Source organism: Pyxicephalus adspersus, chromosome Z (assembly GCF_032062135.1).
Source record: "Pyxicephalus adspersus chromosome Z, UCB_Pads_2.0, whole genome shotgun sequence".
Taxonomy (NCBI): domain Eukaryota; kingdom Metazoa; phylum Chordata; class Amphibia; order Anura; family Pyxicephalidae; genus Pyxicephalus; species Pyxicephalus adspersus.
The window spans coordinates 81,314,764-81,333,858 of NC_092871.1; the positions used below are offsets into that span (position 1 = coordinate 81,314,764).

Consider the following 19,095-nt stretch of genomic DNA (forward strand, 5'->3'; position numbering starts at 1 on the left):
TTTTTCTACTAGGTCTTATTTTCGGGGTAGGTCTTATATTAGGGCAGGTTGGGGGAAAAGTGCTAGGTCTTATTTTCGGGGTAGGTCTTATTTTCGGGGAAACACGGTATATAAGGGAATGCAAGAATCCTAATTCTGTGCTAAAGCTGATTTATTTAAGAAATAATTTTTTAGATGTCAAAAATATAAACATTGGGTACCTAGGTAACCCATCTGTCATAAATCAAGACATGCAAAGTTTATATTTAGTGCAAAGAGTACTAAAAGTGGAAAAGAGATGTTACTAACTCCATGGACTATGGGCCAGGTCTTGGAGATTGGAGATTTGTTGAAGACTTCAGATGTTTCTTCTTTAAACTCCAATTCCACCCAATACCTGCAAGGAGAAAGAATAATATAAGCTGATTCATATTAAAGCAAACTATGTGTACTGGTCTGCCATAGCCTTATATATCATTAGACTTTTTGGGGTGATATGTTATAGAGGAGTCTGTTGAGTTTATTCTACATGCTTCTTATTCATCATAAGGCCTTCAACAACATTACCAGCCACAAAAGTTGTGGCTCACATTCCTTTTTTCATTTTAATCATGAAATGCATATAAAAATCTAGCAGGGATAAAAGGATCTGTTTTAGCACCATTTGGAGCTCTACAGACATAGGAACTCAGTATTGACATGGCACTTCAAAGATACCAGGCCACACCTGAAACCATTGGGTGATGTAACACTCCAGCATGTACCAGATACAAACAAATACCATTTTTGTATTACAAAAAAATAGAGTGTATAACAAATCAAAAACAACTAATCAGAAATCAGCTAGCATTGAAACAGTATTAAATAAGTGGTCTTTTTTTTTAGGTTTGACAAGTGTCCCCAAGAACATTCCAAAGGACACTACCCTCTTGGACCTCCAGAACAACAAAATTACAGAAATTAAGAAAGATGACTTCAAAGGACTTAGCAACTTGTATGTAAGTGACATTGTATATTTATGTATCTCAAATTTTTCTCTACTGAATCTGCTATACTGAAAATATATGTAAGTAGGCTAATATGGGTAAATGTAATTGTATTGTTCAGTGTTGTTTACCATCAGCAGACTTATATGAGTTAACAATGGATAAACTAAAAGCTAAAGGTGAATCTGCTTATATTTTTTATTGGGTATTTGTCCTTAGCAAACCAAACTGTTGCATTTAATGTTAGCTATTTTGGGAGGAGGAATATCTAAACAACAATATTAAGGTGATAGTGACCAGTTTACCTTCAGGGATTTTCAGTCAAATGAGCTGCAATGCTAAATTATCAAAAATGAACTTTATTTCTTATTCTTTCAAGGCCCTGGTGTTGGTAAACAACAAAATCTCCAAAGTTAACGACAAGGCGTTTGAGCCCTGCCACAATCTGCAGAAGTTGTACATCTCTAAAAACAGTCTAGAAGAGATCCCCAAGAGCCTACCCAAGGCCCTGGTGGAGCTCCGCATTCATGAAAACAAGATCAAGAAAATCCCTAAAGATGTGTTTAACGGGCTGAAGAACATGAACTGCATTGGTATGTGTCTAACGTGTGCCACTAAGTACCTTAAATCATATTTTTTAATTTTAAAGTGGTCTTACTTGAATCATTTGGTTGCCTAGAAGACAAATGGCAGACAGACTTATGCATCTGATAGAACTTGTGAATTATATCAGTTTTATGGTCCTAGATATTATGTCCCAATGTCAGGTCTCAGCAGGCTTTAAGTGGAACAATCAGGACTTCTAATCAGACCAGTCAATAGGCTTCACATTATTAGTATTAGCATTAGTATTAGCATTATTAGTTGGCTACATTGAAGCCATCTTCATTGCCAATTAGTAAGCCACCTTTGTCTACATGGAAGACACCTGCCAATGTAGGCCACTGGCTGGATTTATCTCATTCTTGGCCAATATTCAAGTTGAAAAACATTTTTGCAACACTATATAGGCCATTTGCATTCTGGCAGACATAAATCCAATGTTATTATATATATATTTATATTGATTGATAGAATACATGGAGTTTAGTAGTAAAAAGTTCAATATGGCCAACTGGGACAGTGTGAAGGGGATCTATACAAAAAGTTTATGGAAACTGCAATTGTTGAACCCATTACATAATGCTTATTGCCCTGATGTAAAGCTAATTTTCTGTCTTTAGTAGTGTCAGTCACTCACCAAAAACAAGCATGAAGATAAATGTGGAACAGTAGAGGTCCACTTTAAATTCACACATGGAATACATATATGAGAGCTGATTACCTTCCAAAAAAATTGTATTACATCCACCCAATCCTGAGATTTACAAAACTCCACCATACACCACGGTCCCGTATGGCAGAAAGGGGGACCTATTTTTTCTCCGCTGTAGTTTTTTATTCACTTTCAAGTCTCCTCACACCACCATTTGACTAGGCAGAGAGGAGCAAATGACCACTAATGGGCTCATATCTCTCTTTCATTCTGTTCTGTTTTAATGTAATATTCACATTTTTTGGACTGTAACTCACCTGGTTTGCACCTTTTGCTAATTTTCCTTCTTGCTTTCTGCTGCTCTAGTGTTATTGGTGGAGCTTAGCTGATGCCATGGTTAATTTACTTACGATGCCTAATATTAAATGAAAAATACATAATTTATGAATCATTGTATTTATCTGGCCACTTCAGGATATATATGTGCCTGGTGTTTAGATTTGAATTCCATAGGGATCCAAAGAATAGGAAGGCCATGGAAGCGTTCAACATTATTCTTCTTGTTGCAAAAAACAAACAGCAGATTATCAATAGAACATCCACGACAACTAAGTTTTTTTTATTGGGCATAACCACTGCTATAAAATCCCATATGAGCATAAATGAACAAAATAGTTTGTTGACATTATTTTAGAAGTATATTATCTCTCCTCCTTGGTTTACAATTTCATATGTTGGTGGTTAACCAAAGTGCTGTAGTATTTCTAATATTCTCCAACATGTGGGAAGTATTTACTGAAGGGAACAGGAAAGCAGACTTAGAAAAATGATGATTAGCCAACATTTCCAAATGACTTATGGTTTCATAATTTCCTTCTAGAAATGGGAGGAAACCCTCTTGAAAATGGAGGCATTGAAGCTGGAGCATTCAACGGCCTAAAACTCAACTACTTACGTATCTCTGAAGCCAAACTGACTGGTATTCCTAAAGGTAACCTGATATATACATTTTAATGCCCTGGAATGAGAAAATAAGGAAGCATGTATCTTAGCTATGGGTAAATGAAGACAAAGGTGTTTGATGATTGTAATATTTAAAGGATTTTCCCATGCAAAATATTTGGTTTGGATAGAGTAAGAATGGTTTATACTAGCCTTTCTAAAACTGTTCACCTCTGAGGAACCCTTGAAAAAATGTAGGGTTTCAGGGTATTTCTGCTAAGATTATTGTCTTGGGGGTTGGTTGCGAAAAAAGCCACTTAAATTGGTAACTAGTGGAAAGATAGCCCCCTTACAATTTTGGCAAGATGACCACATTTATAGACAACTAAAAACATTATTTAGAGTAATAAACCTGGCTCTACCAGGTGGTGCTGGCTCCAGAACTATGCAGACCTCATCATATGGGTGGTTGATCAACAATATCTTGAGGAATCCCAACCAGCCTTTAAGGAACCCTGGTTGAGAATGGCTGGGTTGGACCCTCAAGTTTACATTACTGTGTTGTCCCCATAGGGGGGATTCGCCTTTAGTATCAGTACTGGTGACCAATGTTAAACAAACAAAACAAAGAAACAAGTAAAATTTAGAAATTTAGTGTTGTAGTTGGCCTCTAAAGAGCAGGTGAGAGGAAAATATTCCAAAAGGGACACTTGTTCTGGAGTCAACTGTCCACGAAGCAAATTTTATCACCTTGGGAGATATCCTGTAATTTTACATTGCATCTTTGGAACAGAGAGTGAAAGAAATTTACCTGGAGGTTAAACCCTTCCATATTTTACCAAAAATGAAAAATGTGTTGGCTATCCATACACTTTATAAAGCAATGGTATGAGGGCTTGCTAACATGAAGTTTCTAGGCTCTCCTTACCTTAGCTCAATCTCTTGAAAACAATTTTGGACCCATCAAAACAAAGGGGTTAGCTTGGCCCCTCAGAATGAATTATTATTATTATATCTTTATGCCTTAATAAGTACAGCAGTGGAAGTTTCTGGAGAAGTAGAAAAGTATTTGACAGAAGTAGATTTTTTAATGTATCCCTGATGATCCAAAATACTTTTCTTACTTCTAAAATATAAAGCGAACAGTTATTTTACTGCAGAGTTGGCATTAGATATGGGCATTGAAGACGATTGCTCAGCTTCTAAGCATATCCACATTGATCTACATTGTTGAGCTGTGGCTTTAAGGTCATTGGGGTCTCTTACAACTTACAGCTGAAGCCATAATTTGCAGTGGGAACACAGCAGAAAGAAGGCAGAGACCGCTCTGTTGATTTTACTGCTGTACAGCCAAAAAAACATATTTTGGATTTACTTTAGGAAAAACTTTGAAGAACTTACTGCTTCATTAACCACTTGTTCCTGATTTTTGCACTCTTAAAAGTTTATCTAGGGCATCGCTGATGTTGATTCTTTTAGTGGTGTGGGAACACGAAAGAGGCACGAAAGTTTGGATCCCTGGGGGATACATGTAAGGAAAGTGCTAGCAAAAAGATGCCCCTTGACCTTAGATGTAAAATCCCATTATGGAGAAAATAAATATTTCTAGCCTTCTGTAGTCCAAGAAATGGACATCTTAGCCCCTGTTTAGATCTGCAGTTGCTATGATCCTGCAGAAGTGATCAGCTTTGCCACCATGCTTTTAAGGGCATGAAAGTTAATTTGAGAGCTAACATAACCACACTGGCACCAGAGGCATACCTTGAATAAAGTATACTTAGGGAACAGTAACATTTGTGAGTTTCAGTCCACTTTAAATTGGTGGAGGGGCTCATACATTGAAAAGCACATGTCCTCCTATATTTTGCCATTTTAGGAAAGCTTCTCCAGTCCAGTGAATTAGCCATCATTTAAAGGTAAACTGAAGTCCCACTTTTTACATGAGAGATTCTATCAAGTTGTTCTGGCAGAAAGGGACAGTTGATGTCCTTTCTGCATTAACGCTTCCTACCTGCCTGATAGCCACCCAGCTGTCAAGTTTTGCTGAACTGCCCATGCACAGCTCAGCTTTGGTTTCCAGGAGAACTTGGCAATCCTAGCTTCTCTTGCCCATGCCGGGAATGATTGAACCCTTGCACAGGCATCCCTGGATGCCTAATAAAAATAGGCAAAGATCGTCCTAATGACGTAAAGAAGAAGCAAGATGGTGGTACCATGCGAAGGAGCGGGGATAGGTGATAAATTGTGAGTTTGCAATTAATTGTAATTAATTACAAGTATGCTTGGCTTTTCCACTTGTTTATAATCTAAGCCAATAAGATTCATATTTTTGTGTTTCAACTGTAGGAAATGTTTGGAGTAAAAAAAAAGTTACCAGCTTGTACCAATAAAATATTGCTTTACCTTTCATCGTAAAAATGTAACACAGTGGACAAGCCTGAAAATGAATATAGTTTTAGAATGTTCACCATGATTGATACAATCTGTAGGGTATTTTCTGATGAACTTAAGGTAACACTCTGTTCTTTACAAGGAGAATGAAACATCCGCTGTCCATATGTTACAAAGGCATCAATTGTTAAAGGATCCAAAAATAATTCAGCTGAGCTTTAGTTCTAGCCAAAATGGATTTAGGTGCAGATAGATAACCTCAGGACTTTTAAGGCGTTGAATCAATATCATATACACGATTATAGAAAAAAAACACAAAACATTAATTTAATCATATCTTCATAAAACATACATAAAATCATCAAGTCGATCATTAAAATACATGTCTGGTCTGTTTTATGTAGGTAGGCGCTAAAAGTTTAAGACGTTTCATGGAGCAAAGTCCGCTTCCTCAGGATCAAAGCAGCCTACAATCACAGAATAGTTTTCAGCATCATAGAGTTTCACCTCAAAAATAAACATGTTTATTTTTAAATAATTCAATTACTCACATCTATCCCCACAGTGGCTCTCCAGTTTAAGCACCCTGACCAACAAGACAATCCTTTCTTAAGATCTTAAGACATGCAAACCAAGACCACAGCACAAGGAAAGGAGGGCACTTTTATATAGAAATAGCAACACATATCAGATAGCTAGTCTGGCTTACAACCTTGGTGCCCATCTTTACTAGTATTCTCCCCACATTTGATTATTGTGCCTAATTTACCCCAAATGTAAACAGTGCATAATATCCGCTTCCCTTCATCCAACCATGTGATATATCCTCGTTATTACTGTCCAACTATTTTTTTAAAACGTGATCATAGTAATCAATATATATATATATATGGTATATATATAACTAGTATATGTGCATAGTGCAACCAAAGCGAACCTAATTTTGTACTCACACGCATCCAGCAGTTGATGGCCTTAAAAACTTCAAAACAAACCTATTGATAAAAAGCTTTAGTTCTAGATTGGCCTTCACTTATTTATTTCCGTCTGCAAGAAGAATTTACTTTGCTTCTGGTAAAATATACATATGCAAAAAAAAAGGAATAATGTTACATTAAAGCAAAACTCCAGCTAACAATACCTGATAAAAATGAGCTCTATTAAAAGGTTAAACACTAAAACCAGCTGAAAGTTTCATTGTTATTCCAGAGATTTCCACAGCAATTCTTCTGTTTTGATGCTAGATGCCCTCAGTCTGATGGCTGGCATCATGTATGTTCTATAAGATAGGATAGTGATGAACTCATCATTTTGATACTAATGAATGTCATAGACCACAATGGAGATCAGTAGGGTTTGTTTCAAGCATGCCAATTCACACTTTTAAAACATTTCCTAAATTTTGTTAATTCAAGCACTGATTACCATGTTTGGCCAATCTGGCATCATAAAAGTGGTGATCATATTTTAAAAAGTTGTAAACTTTGAAGTGGTGATTGAATATTTGATTATCACCTGCTTATAATTAGGTCCCTTGAATAAAGGGCAAGGTTTACTATGAACATAATTTTCAAGACCTTTTTGGCTGGCTAAAGCAGTTTAATTTTCCAAAACTTTTTTTTTTGTTTTTCTTGACAGGCCTTCCAGCTTCTCTTAACGAGCTCCACTTGGACCACAACAAGATTCAAGCTGTTGAAATGGGAGATCTGAGTCCATTACCCAATTTATACAGGTAAGAAAAAAAGGTGAGAAGAGCTAGATAAGAGCAAGGATGGAATCCCAATAACTGTAAGACATTTAATAATGAATTATAAATTTGCCTGTAATGACCCATATACATATTTCTCCAGAAAGCAACATTACTGGACAAAGAATATTTTTATATGGTGAGCTCTAAAATGCCTCCATTGGGATATCATGCCTCCTATGGCTCATTCTCACTCAAAGTGCCTACCTAGATAGCAATATTTCAATTTATTTGTGTTTGGTATTCCTAAAAAAAGGTGCCCATTTCTTTCCTAGTATTAATTACTCTCACCTCTTCATCTCAGCTAAAATTTAGGTCAGGCATATAGGTGGACAGTTGTAAGAAATTGTCAGTTCTGATAACTGCACTGGCTTCTGGTCAAATCTTTTTTTTGTGTGTCAATCAGTTTTATTAAGTTTTCAAAGAAAGATAACAAACATACATAAAAAACAATAAAACATAAAACACAGGAATCTTTTTAACCCATAACGGCCTTGGCTTCGTATGAGCATAAATTACACATCTTAAATAGAGCATATACTCTGACACGTAGCAATATTCTGTCAAAACCTTCATGAACCAGAATAAAACAGAGCAACACAATTATACAGAAGTTATTAAAAACACTCATAGAGGTATATAACATAAGTAATACTCTGACAACCTTAAGCCGCATATATTGCTATACACTTGTGTAAACATCTTTTAACAAAAAAAATAAACAATAATAAAAAGAACCTTGCAGCCCAAGGAAGGGGGTTGGGAAGGGAAGGGGGAAAGAGGATGTGCACCACCCAAGGTTGGAGAAAATATGAGAAAGCCCTTAATACAAAAATACAGAGATAGCGCTTGAACAAATATACGAGAGCATTAAGATAAATACATTTGGAATCGGGGAGATTCTTTAAACCAATCCCACTTAGACCAAAACATTTTAAATTGTTCCATCCTATCCTCAACTTCTGCCACAAGCATTTCCATATAACTGATTTTTTCTAGGTTCGGATACCCAGTCAGTTATAGAAGGAGCAGCAGACTGCCTCCATAATCTCGGGATAAGGACCCTAGCCACGGCAAGAAAATGCCGTAGGGCACCTCTTTTAATACTTTTAAGCGAGCCCGGTATCATGGATAAAAGAGCCACATTAGGGGTGGTGGGCACTGTAGAACAGGCCTAGCACCCGGTCATGTGACCCTGCGCCTAATTCTTACGGCTACGGGCCTCTCTGGACAACAATACCATCTAGACAAGATTTTATAATTAACCTCCTGGGCTTTACAAGTCAGTGCCATCTTGTGTGTGAGGGTAAATGAAGTTTCCCAGTCGTCTCCAGTTATGAGACCAGTCAATTCCCTCTCCCAATACCTGGTGTATGTAGGGGCTATAGCCTCAGAATTTTGTGTGAGAAGCTCATATAGCCTTGAGACGATATGGGGAGGGCGAGAAGGTGAGCTAACTAATTGCTCGAATTCCATCAAATTTCTGTGTAGTAAGGATAGATCAGTAAAAGATCCACAAAAGACAATAATTGCTTGTATGAAAGCCAGGATAGTAGCTTACTTCTGTATGGAATATCTAGGGAGGATAAAGGGGGGACCCGCCCATTATGAACTTTATCCTTTAGATGGAGGTGTTCGGAGGCGGACCAGGATAAAAATTTGGTAGCCCCCAATGCCGGTGGAAATGCTGGGTTATCGAACAATGGTGTCATGGGCCCTGGTCTCGTAGACAATTTGCCCGATCTAAGGAGAATATCCCATATACGTAATAAGTCCATAGAAAGTGGAGGTATGGAGGAAGACAGCCGTAATAACGACCGGTCCACCCAAGGCAGAGATCAGAGACTCACTGGGGACATAAATTCTTCCAGCAGCACCCATTCTTTCAGTTCCCGACTATGAAACCAGTCTGTCAGGCGGACTAAGACTGATGCTCTATAGTAGGAAACAATATCAGGGGCCCCCACTCCTCCTCTACATTTAGGTTTCTCCAGTACACCGAATGCCAATCTGGGGCGCTTCTTATTCCATAGGAATTTTAAGAACAACCTATGTATTTTACGCAGATATGCAGTTGGTAAAAATATGGGAACCGTTTGGAATATGTATAACAATCTGGGGACAATGTCCATTTTTAGAGTGTTTATGCGAGCGAACCAGGAAAGAGGCAGGGAGGCATATTTCTGAAGGTCGGATTGAATTTTACCATATACAGTGGAATAATTAAATGAGAACAAAGCAGAAGGGTCCGATGGTATCATTATACCCAAATACTTAATGGCAGTAGGACAGATCCGAAAGGACATAATATTGTGTATAGTGGACATTTGAGTCGGGTTTAAGGTAACATTTAGAAGTTCGGATTTGGAGTAGTTTACCTTCAAATTGCTCAGTGCTCCGAATTAGTCAAATTCCTTCAGTACTGAAGGTATCATAACATGAGGGGATGTTATATATAGTAAAAGATCATCTGCATATAAGGAGAGTTTATAATGGGTATCACCTAGCTTGATCCCTTTAACATCAGGATTGTTACGCAAGGCTACAGCCAAATGTTCCATAACTAATGCGTATAGCAATGGGGAAAGAGGACATCCCTGTCTCGTGCCATTCTTGATTTCAAAAGAGTCAGAGAGGTTGCGGTTAACCCGCACCCGGGTCCTGGGTGAGGAATACAATGCACCAATTCTAGAGACCATATTGGGGCCCAGGCCTACCTGGCTTAACACTGAGTACATAAACTCCCAACAAACCCTATCGAAGGCCTTTTCAGCGTCAATGGACAGCAGGCACATAGGAGTACCTGTAGACTTAGCAAGTTGGGTCAGCAGTATAGTCTTAATAGTATTGTCCCTGGCTTCTCTGCCATAGATAAACCCAGTCTGATCCAGATGAATCAATTAGGGCATATAAGGGGATAACCTATTGGCAATCAATTTAGAAAAGATTTTTGCATCAACATTAATCAATGATATGGGTCTATAGTTAGAGCAAACCGTATGGTCTTTGCCAGGCTTAGGAAGGACCGTAATATGAGCTTCCAAACTCTGTGGAGGAAACGGCGTGTCGACGGATATGGAAGAAAACACCCTAGTCATGAAGGGAACAAGATTAAGGGCATGAAGTTTATAAAACCGCGGAGTAAAGCCATCAGGGCCAGGGCTTTTCCCTGTCGGTGTAGCACATAAAGCGGCAGAGACCTCCTCCTCAGAAAACGGGATCTCCAGTTGCTATATCACCTCAGAATCTAACGTGGGAAGGGCCGTTTTGGTTATAAAATCTTGTAGAGAGGATGGACTTGCATGGGTAGGACGGATTTGATAGAGATCGGCATAATAATTCTTAAAAATTTGCAAGATCTCCTTAGAGATGGATGTCAGGCCGCCATTAGCAGTCTGGATAGACGGGATATAAGTAGTGGAAGTGCGAGGGTGTAAGACCCGTGCTAACAATCGGCCACATTTATCCCCATACTGGTAAATTAATTTGCGGAAACGATCCCGGTGGCGTTGGTATGCTAGATCGTACAGCTTCAAAGATGGGTCCTAGCAGCAGTCAGTTCTAAAAATACAGCTGGAGACATGTTTTGTTTATGTAGGCGTTCCAAGGTATGAATTTTATCACTAGTAAGTGTAATATCCTGCAATCTGATCTTTTTAAGCCGAGTTCCTTGCTGAATTAGGACCCCTCGAACCACCGCCTTTAAAGCCTCCCATTGTAAGGGTAGAGGAGTGGGGTCCGAAACATGGTCCCCTATAAAATTGGTAATTGCTTCTAAAACCGCCATCGCACAAATAGAGTCATTAAACAGGGAATCATTACACCTCCATGTCAATTCTCTAGGGCCCATTAGAGGAATCTGGAGCGAGAGGGATACAGAGGAATGGTCGGACCAGGGACAAAATTCTATAGAAGTAACGGGGTTCCAATCAAGTACAGAGTGACTCGCTAAAATATAATCTATACGGGAGTACACAGAGTGTGGGTTGGAATAAAAGGTGTAATCTTTGGTGGTGGGATGCAGAGTACGCCACATATCTGCTAGTCTAAGATCATGTAGTCTAGAATGAAGGGAGCTCAATTTGGAATAGGATATAGGAGTTTTCCCAGTGGAGGTGTCAATCCGGGGATCCAGAGCACAATTCAGGTCGCCTCCCACTATGATAGGTCCCTCAGCGAACCCCTTCAGAGTCTCCAAGTACTGCGTAAGAGCCACAGTAGGTTGATGATTAGGGGCATAAAAAGAGGCCAGTGTAAATTTCTTATCCCAAAGAAGAATTTTAAGGATCAGAAATCTGCCCTGTGAATCTGAGCGGGAGTCAAGTACCTGGACAGGCAACGTTTTATGAAAAGCTATAGAGACCCCCTTAGTTCTAGACTCAGGATTGGAGCTGTGACGCCAAACAGTATAATAACGATTGCGGAGAGGGGGAATTCCAGTGGATTGAAAATGAGTCTCCTGCAAAAGTAAAATGTTCACTCTCGCTTTATGTTGAGCATATAGCACTTGAGAGCGCTTGTTCAAGCTATTTAAACCCTTAACATTGAGGGTGTGGATTCTCAGAACTTGTGGTGTTTCTGTTATTGGGGACATCAAGGGAAGCGGGTCAGGGAAAGGGCACCAGACGGGCTAGGCGGGCTAAACCTAGACCATGGGGTGAAAACTAAAGCGGGATCCCAAAGATCCCAAATCACCACCTGGTAAGGCAGTGGGCCTATGTGGGGGAAGTGTCTGTGCGCAGCGTGGGGAGGCAAACAAACAAGCAACATATATACCTTCTGGTCCGGCCTGGGGGAACCCACAATACCAAGAACAACATAAAGAATGAGCGAACCACAATTTTCACCCATAGTAAAAAAAAAAAAAAAAAAAACAGTCCCAAAATCAGAATAACTAAGGTGCATTGCATGCATCAGAGGACATCAATTTAAGAGAAGTATGTCACCAACTGCCCGCTAAAACAGGCTAAGGAAACGGATACAACATACCAGGTCCCATAATATGGCCGACCGGGAAGGCGAGAGCAAAAAAGCTCACGCATCCCCAGTGAACCCTATACATAATTACCCACCAGATCTGGAGTGCATTCAAAAATAACAATACAACTAACAGCTGAAATAAATCCTAGATACTAACGCTCAGCATAGCTACCAGTACATGGAAAGTCCCACCGTAGAGGAGAAACATCTTCCACAGGATCAAATGTAGGTCGATGATGCTTGGCAGCACAGGAGCTTAAGTCCCGTTCAAAGGCGGACAGTTCTCTCGGCCATGCACTCTAGATGATAAAACATGTTGAGGACAGAGGTGATCCAGTAGCGTTTAGTAGCCTAAGAAACACAAAAAGGTTAGGATGAAAGGTAGAAGTTCCAAGAGCAATGATGAGGGTATCCTGAGAACCAATAAAAATTGTTGGCGATGCCAGATCCGTCGGCTAGGTTGTGGAAGGAGGGGGGGAAGAAAGGCGACCCGTGAAGGTGCTTGGAGGACTATCAGGCGGAAGTCGTGGAGGAGCTTGCGATGGTGCTGGTTTGCTGTTAAGGAGCGAAGTCGCCGTGGGCCATTCAGGTAATAAGATATGAGGAAGATGCAGATCACGTACAATATGAGGCAGGTCAGATGGCTCGCGAAGAACAAGCTTTCTACCTCCAGATCTGATGATGAGATGGAAGGGAAATCCCCATCTGTATGGGATGTTCCGATCACGAAGAACTGTCAAAAGCGGTTTAAGAGCCCTGCGGAGATCCAATGTATGTTTAGAGAGGTCAGGCAGCAGTTATATCTGAGCCCCGGCGTATTCAATATTTGTACATTCTCTGGCTTTTTTCATGATATCTTCCCTGGTTCTGTAAAAATGAATGCGACAGATAACATCTCTAAAGCGTTGCGGATTTGTGCTGCGCGGGCCCAGGGTTCTTTGTATCCGATCTATCTCTATCAACATCAGATGGGACAGCAAGAAGCTTAACAAATATGGAGTAGGCAGCTGCGGGTATTTCTGAATTAGGTACGGTTTCAGGAAGCCCCCATATACGAATGTTATACCGCCGGTTACAGTTTTCAGCGTCATCATGCAACAGATACAACATATTGAGTTGCGCCTCATGGTGTTCCAAAATAGCCGCATGGGATACTACTTGAGAAGAAAGTTCAGCACATTGGGTTTGTAACGCTGTGGTGGCATTAGTAACTTGTTGAACAGACTCGCGTATGGCGTGAAACTCTGCCTTGCAGCTCGCTTCCAGGCGCCCTATACTGTGTTCCAGATCTTGCTTAGTGGGTAACGCACGTAGGTGGGCCTTCCAGTCCCACTCCTCCTCGGCATCTGTGTTATTTGGACTAAGGCCTAAGGAAGCATCAGAAGTAGGCATCAGGCAGGGACTAAGAATGGGGGAGTCAGGGTGTACCTCTGAAGAAGAAGGTGTGGAGGCATCTGGACCCTGTGCTGAGAGATCCTGCTGTAATCCGGCCTTCTGTGGTTTGCCGGCGGTGCCTGCCCGTCGGATGGAGTTAAAAATCGAGCCCCCGGCTTTGGGGCCTGGTCGCGGTCCCTGCGGCCTCCTGCGGGGAAGAAGCCAGTGAGTCCTCCGGTGGAGGGATTGCCCCCTCTGGGGCATCCCTTCTGTACCCCCTTCGTTTTAGGGCCCATTAGGACCAGTTAAGAAGGCGCTGTAGCGCTGACACTAGTGGGATCCTCCAGCGGGACACAGAGCTTAGGATAGCCGCGTCCTACTCCGCCCTCATCAGACCACGCCCCCCAAATCTTTTTTTTTTAATTTTATCAATCAGGACTGGTCTTAAATGTGAAAACTACTTTTCTGTTGTAATGTCACTTTAGATAACCCACAGTGCTCAGGGAATACTTTGCCATGTGGTTTCCTTAAAGCGTTCCTGAATACTTACTTCCTCTCCCTTGTTCTCAACTGAATCAAGCTATCTTGATAGAGGAGTATGGGCTTTATTGCATTGTTTTAGACTGCCCCACAACCAGCTCCACCAGCTCCTCTCCTCCCATTAGACCTAAATGTAACTTCAAAATCGTTGAGACTAGCAGTAAGAAGCTATAGTGTTTTAGACATTTTTACACTTCAGATATACATCTAATAGACAGTACCGACAAAGACCTCAGCTTTGGCAAAATTATTTATAGATGTTGTTTGTGCACTTTAAAGTTCTCATTACAGAACTCAGTAGTTCAAGCCCCAATTTACAATTAAATAGATTTATGCAGAGCTTCATTTCCCTCCTTCTAGAGCTTTACTGGAGATTTATGAAAGAGAAAGGAATGTCTTAGACAAACCATCTGTATTTTTCCTTTAAAAAAAACTATAGTCATGGCTAAATCCTGTATAAAATGTGTGTGTGTGTGTGTGTGTGTGTGTGTAACAGTGTAGTATAAAAAGTAATGAATATATAAAACATCTGTTTAAAAACTAAAAAAAAAAACAGACCCAAAAATAGTTTCCTGTTACTTTAACTTCTATGTAGTGGACCTCTTCTTGGGCCTTATCCACAAAAAAAGGTCAGGAATTCATTATTTTTACTCCCCTCTTTGCCAGAAAAACTCTTATTTTACATCAGAGCATCTAGTTTGCTCAAAACATGAAAACAATTCTAAGTGTGTTAGATAAAGGGATAAACAAAGGTGCAACCAAATAATCACATCATTGTTTCCTACTACAGCCTCTGTTTTCAATTGCCTGAGTTCATATTTGAGTAACAGTCCAGTCTATTGTGTCCTGGGTGCTCTTGAACTCCAGATATTAAATCTCCCTCTCCAGGTGACCATCATCTGTGAAAATGAAATTGAACCAAAGATGTTATATTTGCAGGCCAACAGGTCTACAGATATTTTCTGAACTTAAAATATCCTTTGTAGACCTTGGGATACTGACTATTTAGGTGACATTTTTGTTCTTTTTATAGGTTGGGACTGGGATACAATACCATCAGACAGGTGGAAAACGGAAGCTTGTCTTCTCTGCCCATTCTGCGGGAACTTCACCTTGACAATAACAAGCTGTCAAAAGTGCCACCAGGACTGCCAGATCTAAAGTTCCTACAGGTGAGACTATAAATAATAATATGGCTTCCAAACTATGCATTCCTTTGAAGATTGACCACTAGTGTACACATCCAACATTTGGTTCAGTTTTAATAGGACCAAAAATATATGGGGTTTAGGTTTTACTATACAATGGGCAGCCACTGTTAGATGTTCGTCCCGAGTTTGAACAATAACAACACTATTGGTGAGTCTGCAGGGAACAATGTAGGCAAGGAGGTGAATTTTGGAGTCTTCACTGTGTTTTTGTTCATTTGAAAGCTGTTAGAATATTCAGGCAACACTACTTACCATCCAATGTCAATCCATGTTTTGGTTTGGGCAATACACAATGTCATTCAACCCACTTCGAATGAGCTCAGAGCATCAAAAGTCCACCCTCTCGGGTCATAAGGTGAGAATGCTGCATGGAACTTCACAATGTCAATATGTAGCACCAATCTCTACAGAGTGGATTCACATAATGTTCACCACCAGAAATAGAATAAGATAAAGAAGTCATAATGCAATGTCATGTCTGGACTGGAGACACTTGGAAGAAAGATATGTGCACAAACTTAAGGCAGCTTTTGTATTCTCCCTACAAATTACCTGAAAGGAAAATTTGATTTGCTCCCTATAGACTTCAGTATGGTTTGTGAAATTAGAACTTTGAGTATGATTCACAAAATAGTTCAGATTCCAAACCCAAGCAGGTTCACATATCCCTAACTACATTTAAAGGCATAGAAATTCTCACTCATTTGTTGTAGAAAAACATCAAGTTTACATTGATTGAGTTCCAAAGGACAAGGCAGAAATCTTTTAGAAGCTCCCAATGAAGCTCCCAATCTTTTAGAAGCTTCAGGGAGGAGCTACATTATTTTTGTTAATATTAAAGTGTCCCTTTAAAAAAATGTTCAATATTCATTTTTAATTTCTCTTTACCAGGTTGTATACTTACATTCCAATAACATCACTCAGGTGGGCGTCAATGATTTCTGTCCAATTGGATTTGGGGTGAAACGCGCTTACTATAATGGAATCAGCCTCTTCAATAACCCAGTGCCATATTGGGAGGTGCAGCCCGCCACTTTCCGTTGTGTCACCGACCGTTTGGCCATCCAGTTTGGCAATTACAGGAAGTAGAACTGTGTGAGGAGAACAAACACAATGAAGGACAGAGCAAAAGAGAACAAGATGAAGAGAACTGTTCAATCAGACTAAAAAGAGTAAAAAAAATATATTATTTTTAAAATTAGGCCAATAATGCTCCATGAGAGGGTATGTAACGGTCAATAAACCCCATGCTTTAGGTGTTTTTCCTGTCTACCTATCCTCTGGCCTAGCTGTCTAAAGAGCCAGGGAGGTAGGCAGTAGCTGCACTAAACTTGTATAGTCACAGTTCTATAACCCAATTATTGATAAGCTTATTAGAATATGTAGCTCTCCGGTTGTTGATGAAGCAGAGCTCCCAGCAAGCTTTATAACTGGCTGAGCCAAAGTAGGGCCGGAAGGAGGTGTCATCCAGAGTTACCAATCAGCTTCCAGCTGAGCTTTTATTGGTTGCTTTTGGAATCATTTTCCTCTGGTATTAACACATATTACATACCGTGCAAGATGTGCTCACCCATATCCCGAACTCCAACCTTTCTTTGATGGTCAGGAAGCATAAAAAAACGTGGATGCCATTGGCCTCGGTAACTTTCATGGCCCAACATATGGCAAAGATCTAAAAGTTATAGAGGTGCTGGGGTTTCAGTGTTTAAGTTCTGAGATCATTAGAAAGAACATACACTTTAAAGCTCTGGTGGGGCCACTTGCACTACATGGTGACCACTAACCAGACGTCCAAGAAAGGACTTGAGGCAAAGAAAAACTATGGATCGCCATGTCAATAAATAAGTTGGTCCAATGATCATAGTGATGGTGCCTTCTATTCAAAGAAGCAGTGCTCTTTAAAAATTCTATTTGCTGTTTCTTTGCTGTGATAGACATCCAGGACCACTTGGGCACCTATTCTTCTTGTATCTGCTTGTGTAAGAACTATTTTAAATCCAGATTTGTTGGAATCACTAGGACATGATGAAGGGGAAATTGTCTGGTCCCAAAACATCATGGCTGTTAAGCTCTGGCCTCCAAAACACTTTGGCTGTTATGTTCTAATGAACTATTGGATGGATCTTTGGACATATATTATTCTGGCTCTCTATTGTTCTTCTTTGCCTCAACATACAACAAAGCAGCCAATTGGTGTCGGCATTAGTGAGCAGCTGAACATGCTCTGTGGTCAGTTCCCCAGGCCTCACATCCCCTCATATTCCCAAAGCCACTTCTACAAAAAGCAACCCAAAATAAACAACTGCACATGCTCTGTGGTCACCGAGCATCTTGGACCCTTTTTTTTAATGACACAAGATTATGTAATTATTAATATGTAAACAGCACGCAGTACATTTCATTTGTAACTAATGGGACCAGTCTGGGTGTGGGTTAACTACTTGACAATTAAAAAATAAAATTTGCCATCCCACTGACACCTCTTCCTTCGTTTTAGCAATTTTGTTTTATAAATATACTATTGTTCATCATTGTCAAGAACACTCCACATGCTTTGCAGAGCAAGGCGTCAAAGCAGACCCTCTTGGCTGTAAAAGATTTATTATTATTATTATTATTATTAAACAGGATTTATATAGCGCCAACATATTACGCAGCGCTGTACATTAAATAGGGATTTATGAAAAAACCCATGAAAAAACCCATTCATGGTATTTTTGCTTATGATTTCACCCCTGAATAGCCAGTCTTTAAAGTTGGGGGGCCATAAAGGGATTAAGAGGGCTGCAAAATGTAGGCACAGCACTTTACCTATCATGCAGGACCATGCATATGTTTTTATTACCAGCTTGCAGAAAAAAATAAATAAGTGAGCATCTTTTAGTGTGCCTTTGTATATTGCTTCCGGTGTGAATCGTTGGGGTAAGACTGCCATCAAGAGGACCAATCATGGCATTGATCTGAAGCAGGGTGCTCTTAAATCAGGAATCAAGGGAATAAATGTAAACCGCTTAAATAAATAAAAAAATATATACCTATTTTGTAACCACCAGCTTTCCAAAGTTTGTTTGTTTTTGCATAAAATACCACAATGTTGATGCATAAATAAATGTTTTTTTTTGTAGATATACCAAAGCAATAAATCAGTGGTGGACATATTTGTACAAAGTTTGCATTTTTTTAGAGTTTGATCATCTGAACAAAGAGTTTAAATCCAAAAATGCTATCCCTATTTACATTTTGCCCATATGGGTCATTCTACAAAAAGTTCCAGAGAAAAATGGTGCAGTTGGCTTTCATGATGAGACGGGCAAATGGTCATGTGATCTTCGCCATAGGGAGATTGGGAACTGATGTTTTGGCACAGCCAGGTGTTAAATACCTCTATACAAACTAGAATGCTCTCTTTCAGTTGACATCAACTGAACAATGCCCAGGCTGACCTTGGGTGTTTGAGCATTAATTACTGTTTTCAAATAGCTTCACTGCATAAAGACTAGGGGAGAGGACTGAATGAGGCTTGGTGCACCAGGATTGAAGGTAGTGCCCATTTTTTCCCAATCATGTACTGGGCCTGACCAATGAATGGGGCAAGAATTCATTGGTGAATTTCTGTGCCAACCTCAGTGTCTTGGAAAATTTGTCCCAGCACCTGATGCTGGTACGGGAACACAGAAACAGGAGAACGAG

At 39.9% G+C, this 19,095-nt stretch overlaps 1 protein-coding gene across 1 annotated transcript in view; it reads left to right on the forward strand.

The window, feature by feature from the left end:
- The window catches only part of BGN (biglycan), a 60,778-nt gene extending 42,205 nt beyond the window's left edge, over window positions 1–18,573 (forward strand). Inside the window, exons 3-8 of the mRNA XM_072431801.1 lie at window positions 865–977; window positions 1,345–1,558; window positions 3,101–3,211; window positions 7,192–7,285; window positions 15,228–15,366; window positions 16,297–18,573. Coding sequence (XP_072287902.1) covers window positions 865–977; window positions 1,345–1,558; window positions 3,101–3,211; window positions 7,192–7,285; window positions 15,228–15,366; window positions 16,297–16,494 — 869 coding nt within the window. The 3' untranslated portion in view covers window positions 16,495–18,573. The remainder of the gene's footprint in view (window positions 1–864; window positions 978–1,344; window positions 1,559–3,100; window positions 3,212–7,191; window positions 7,286–15,227; window positions 15,367–16,296) is intronic.
- The last annotated feature ends 522 nt before the right edge of the window (window positions 18,574–19,095 follow it).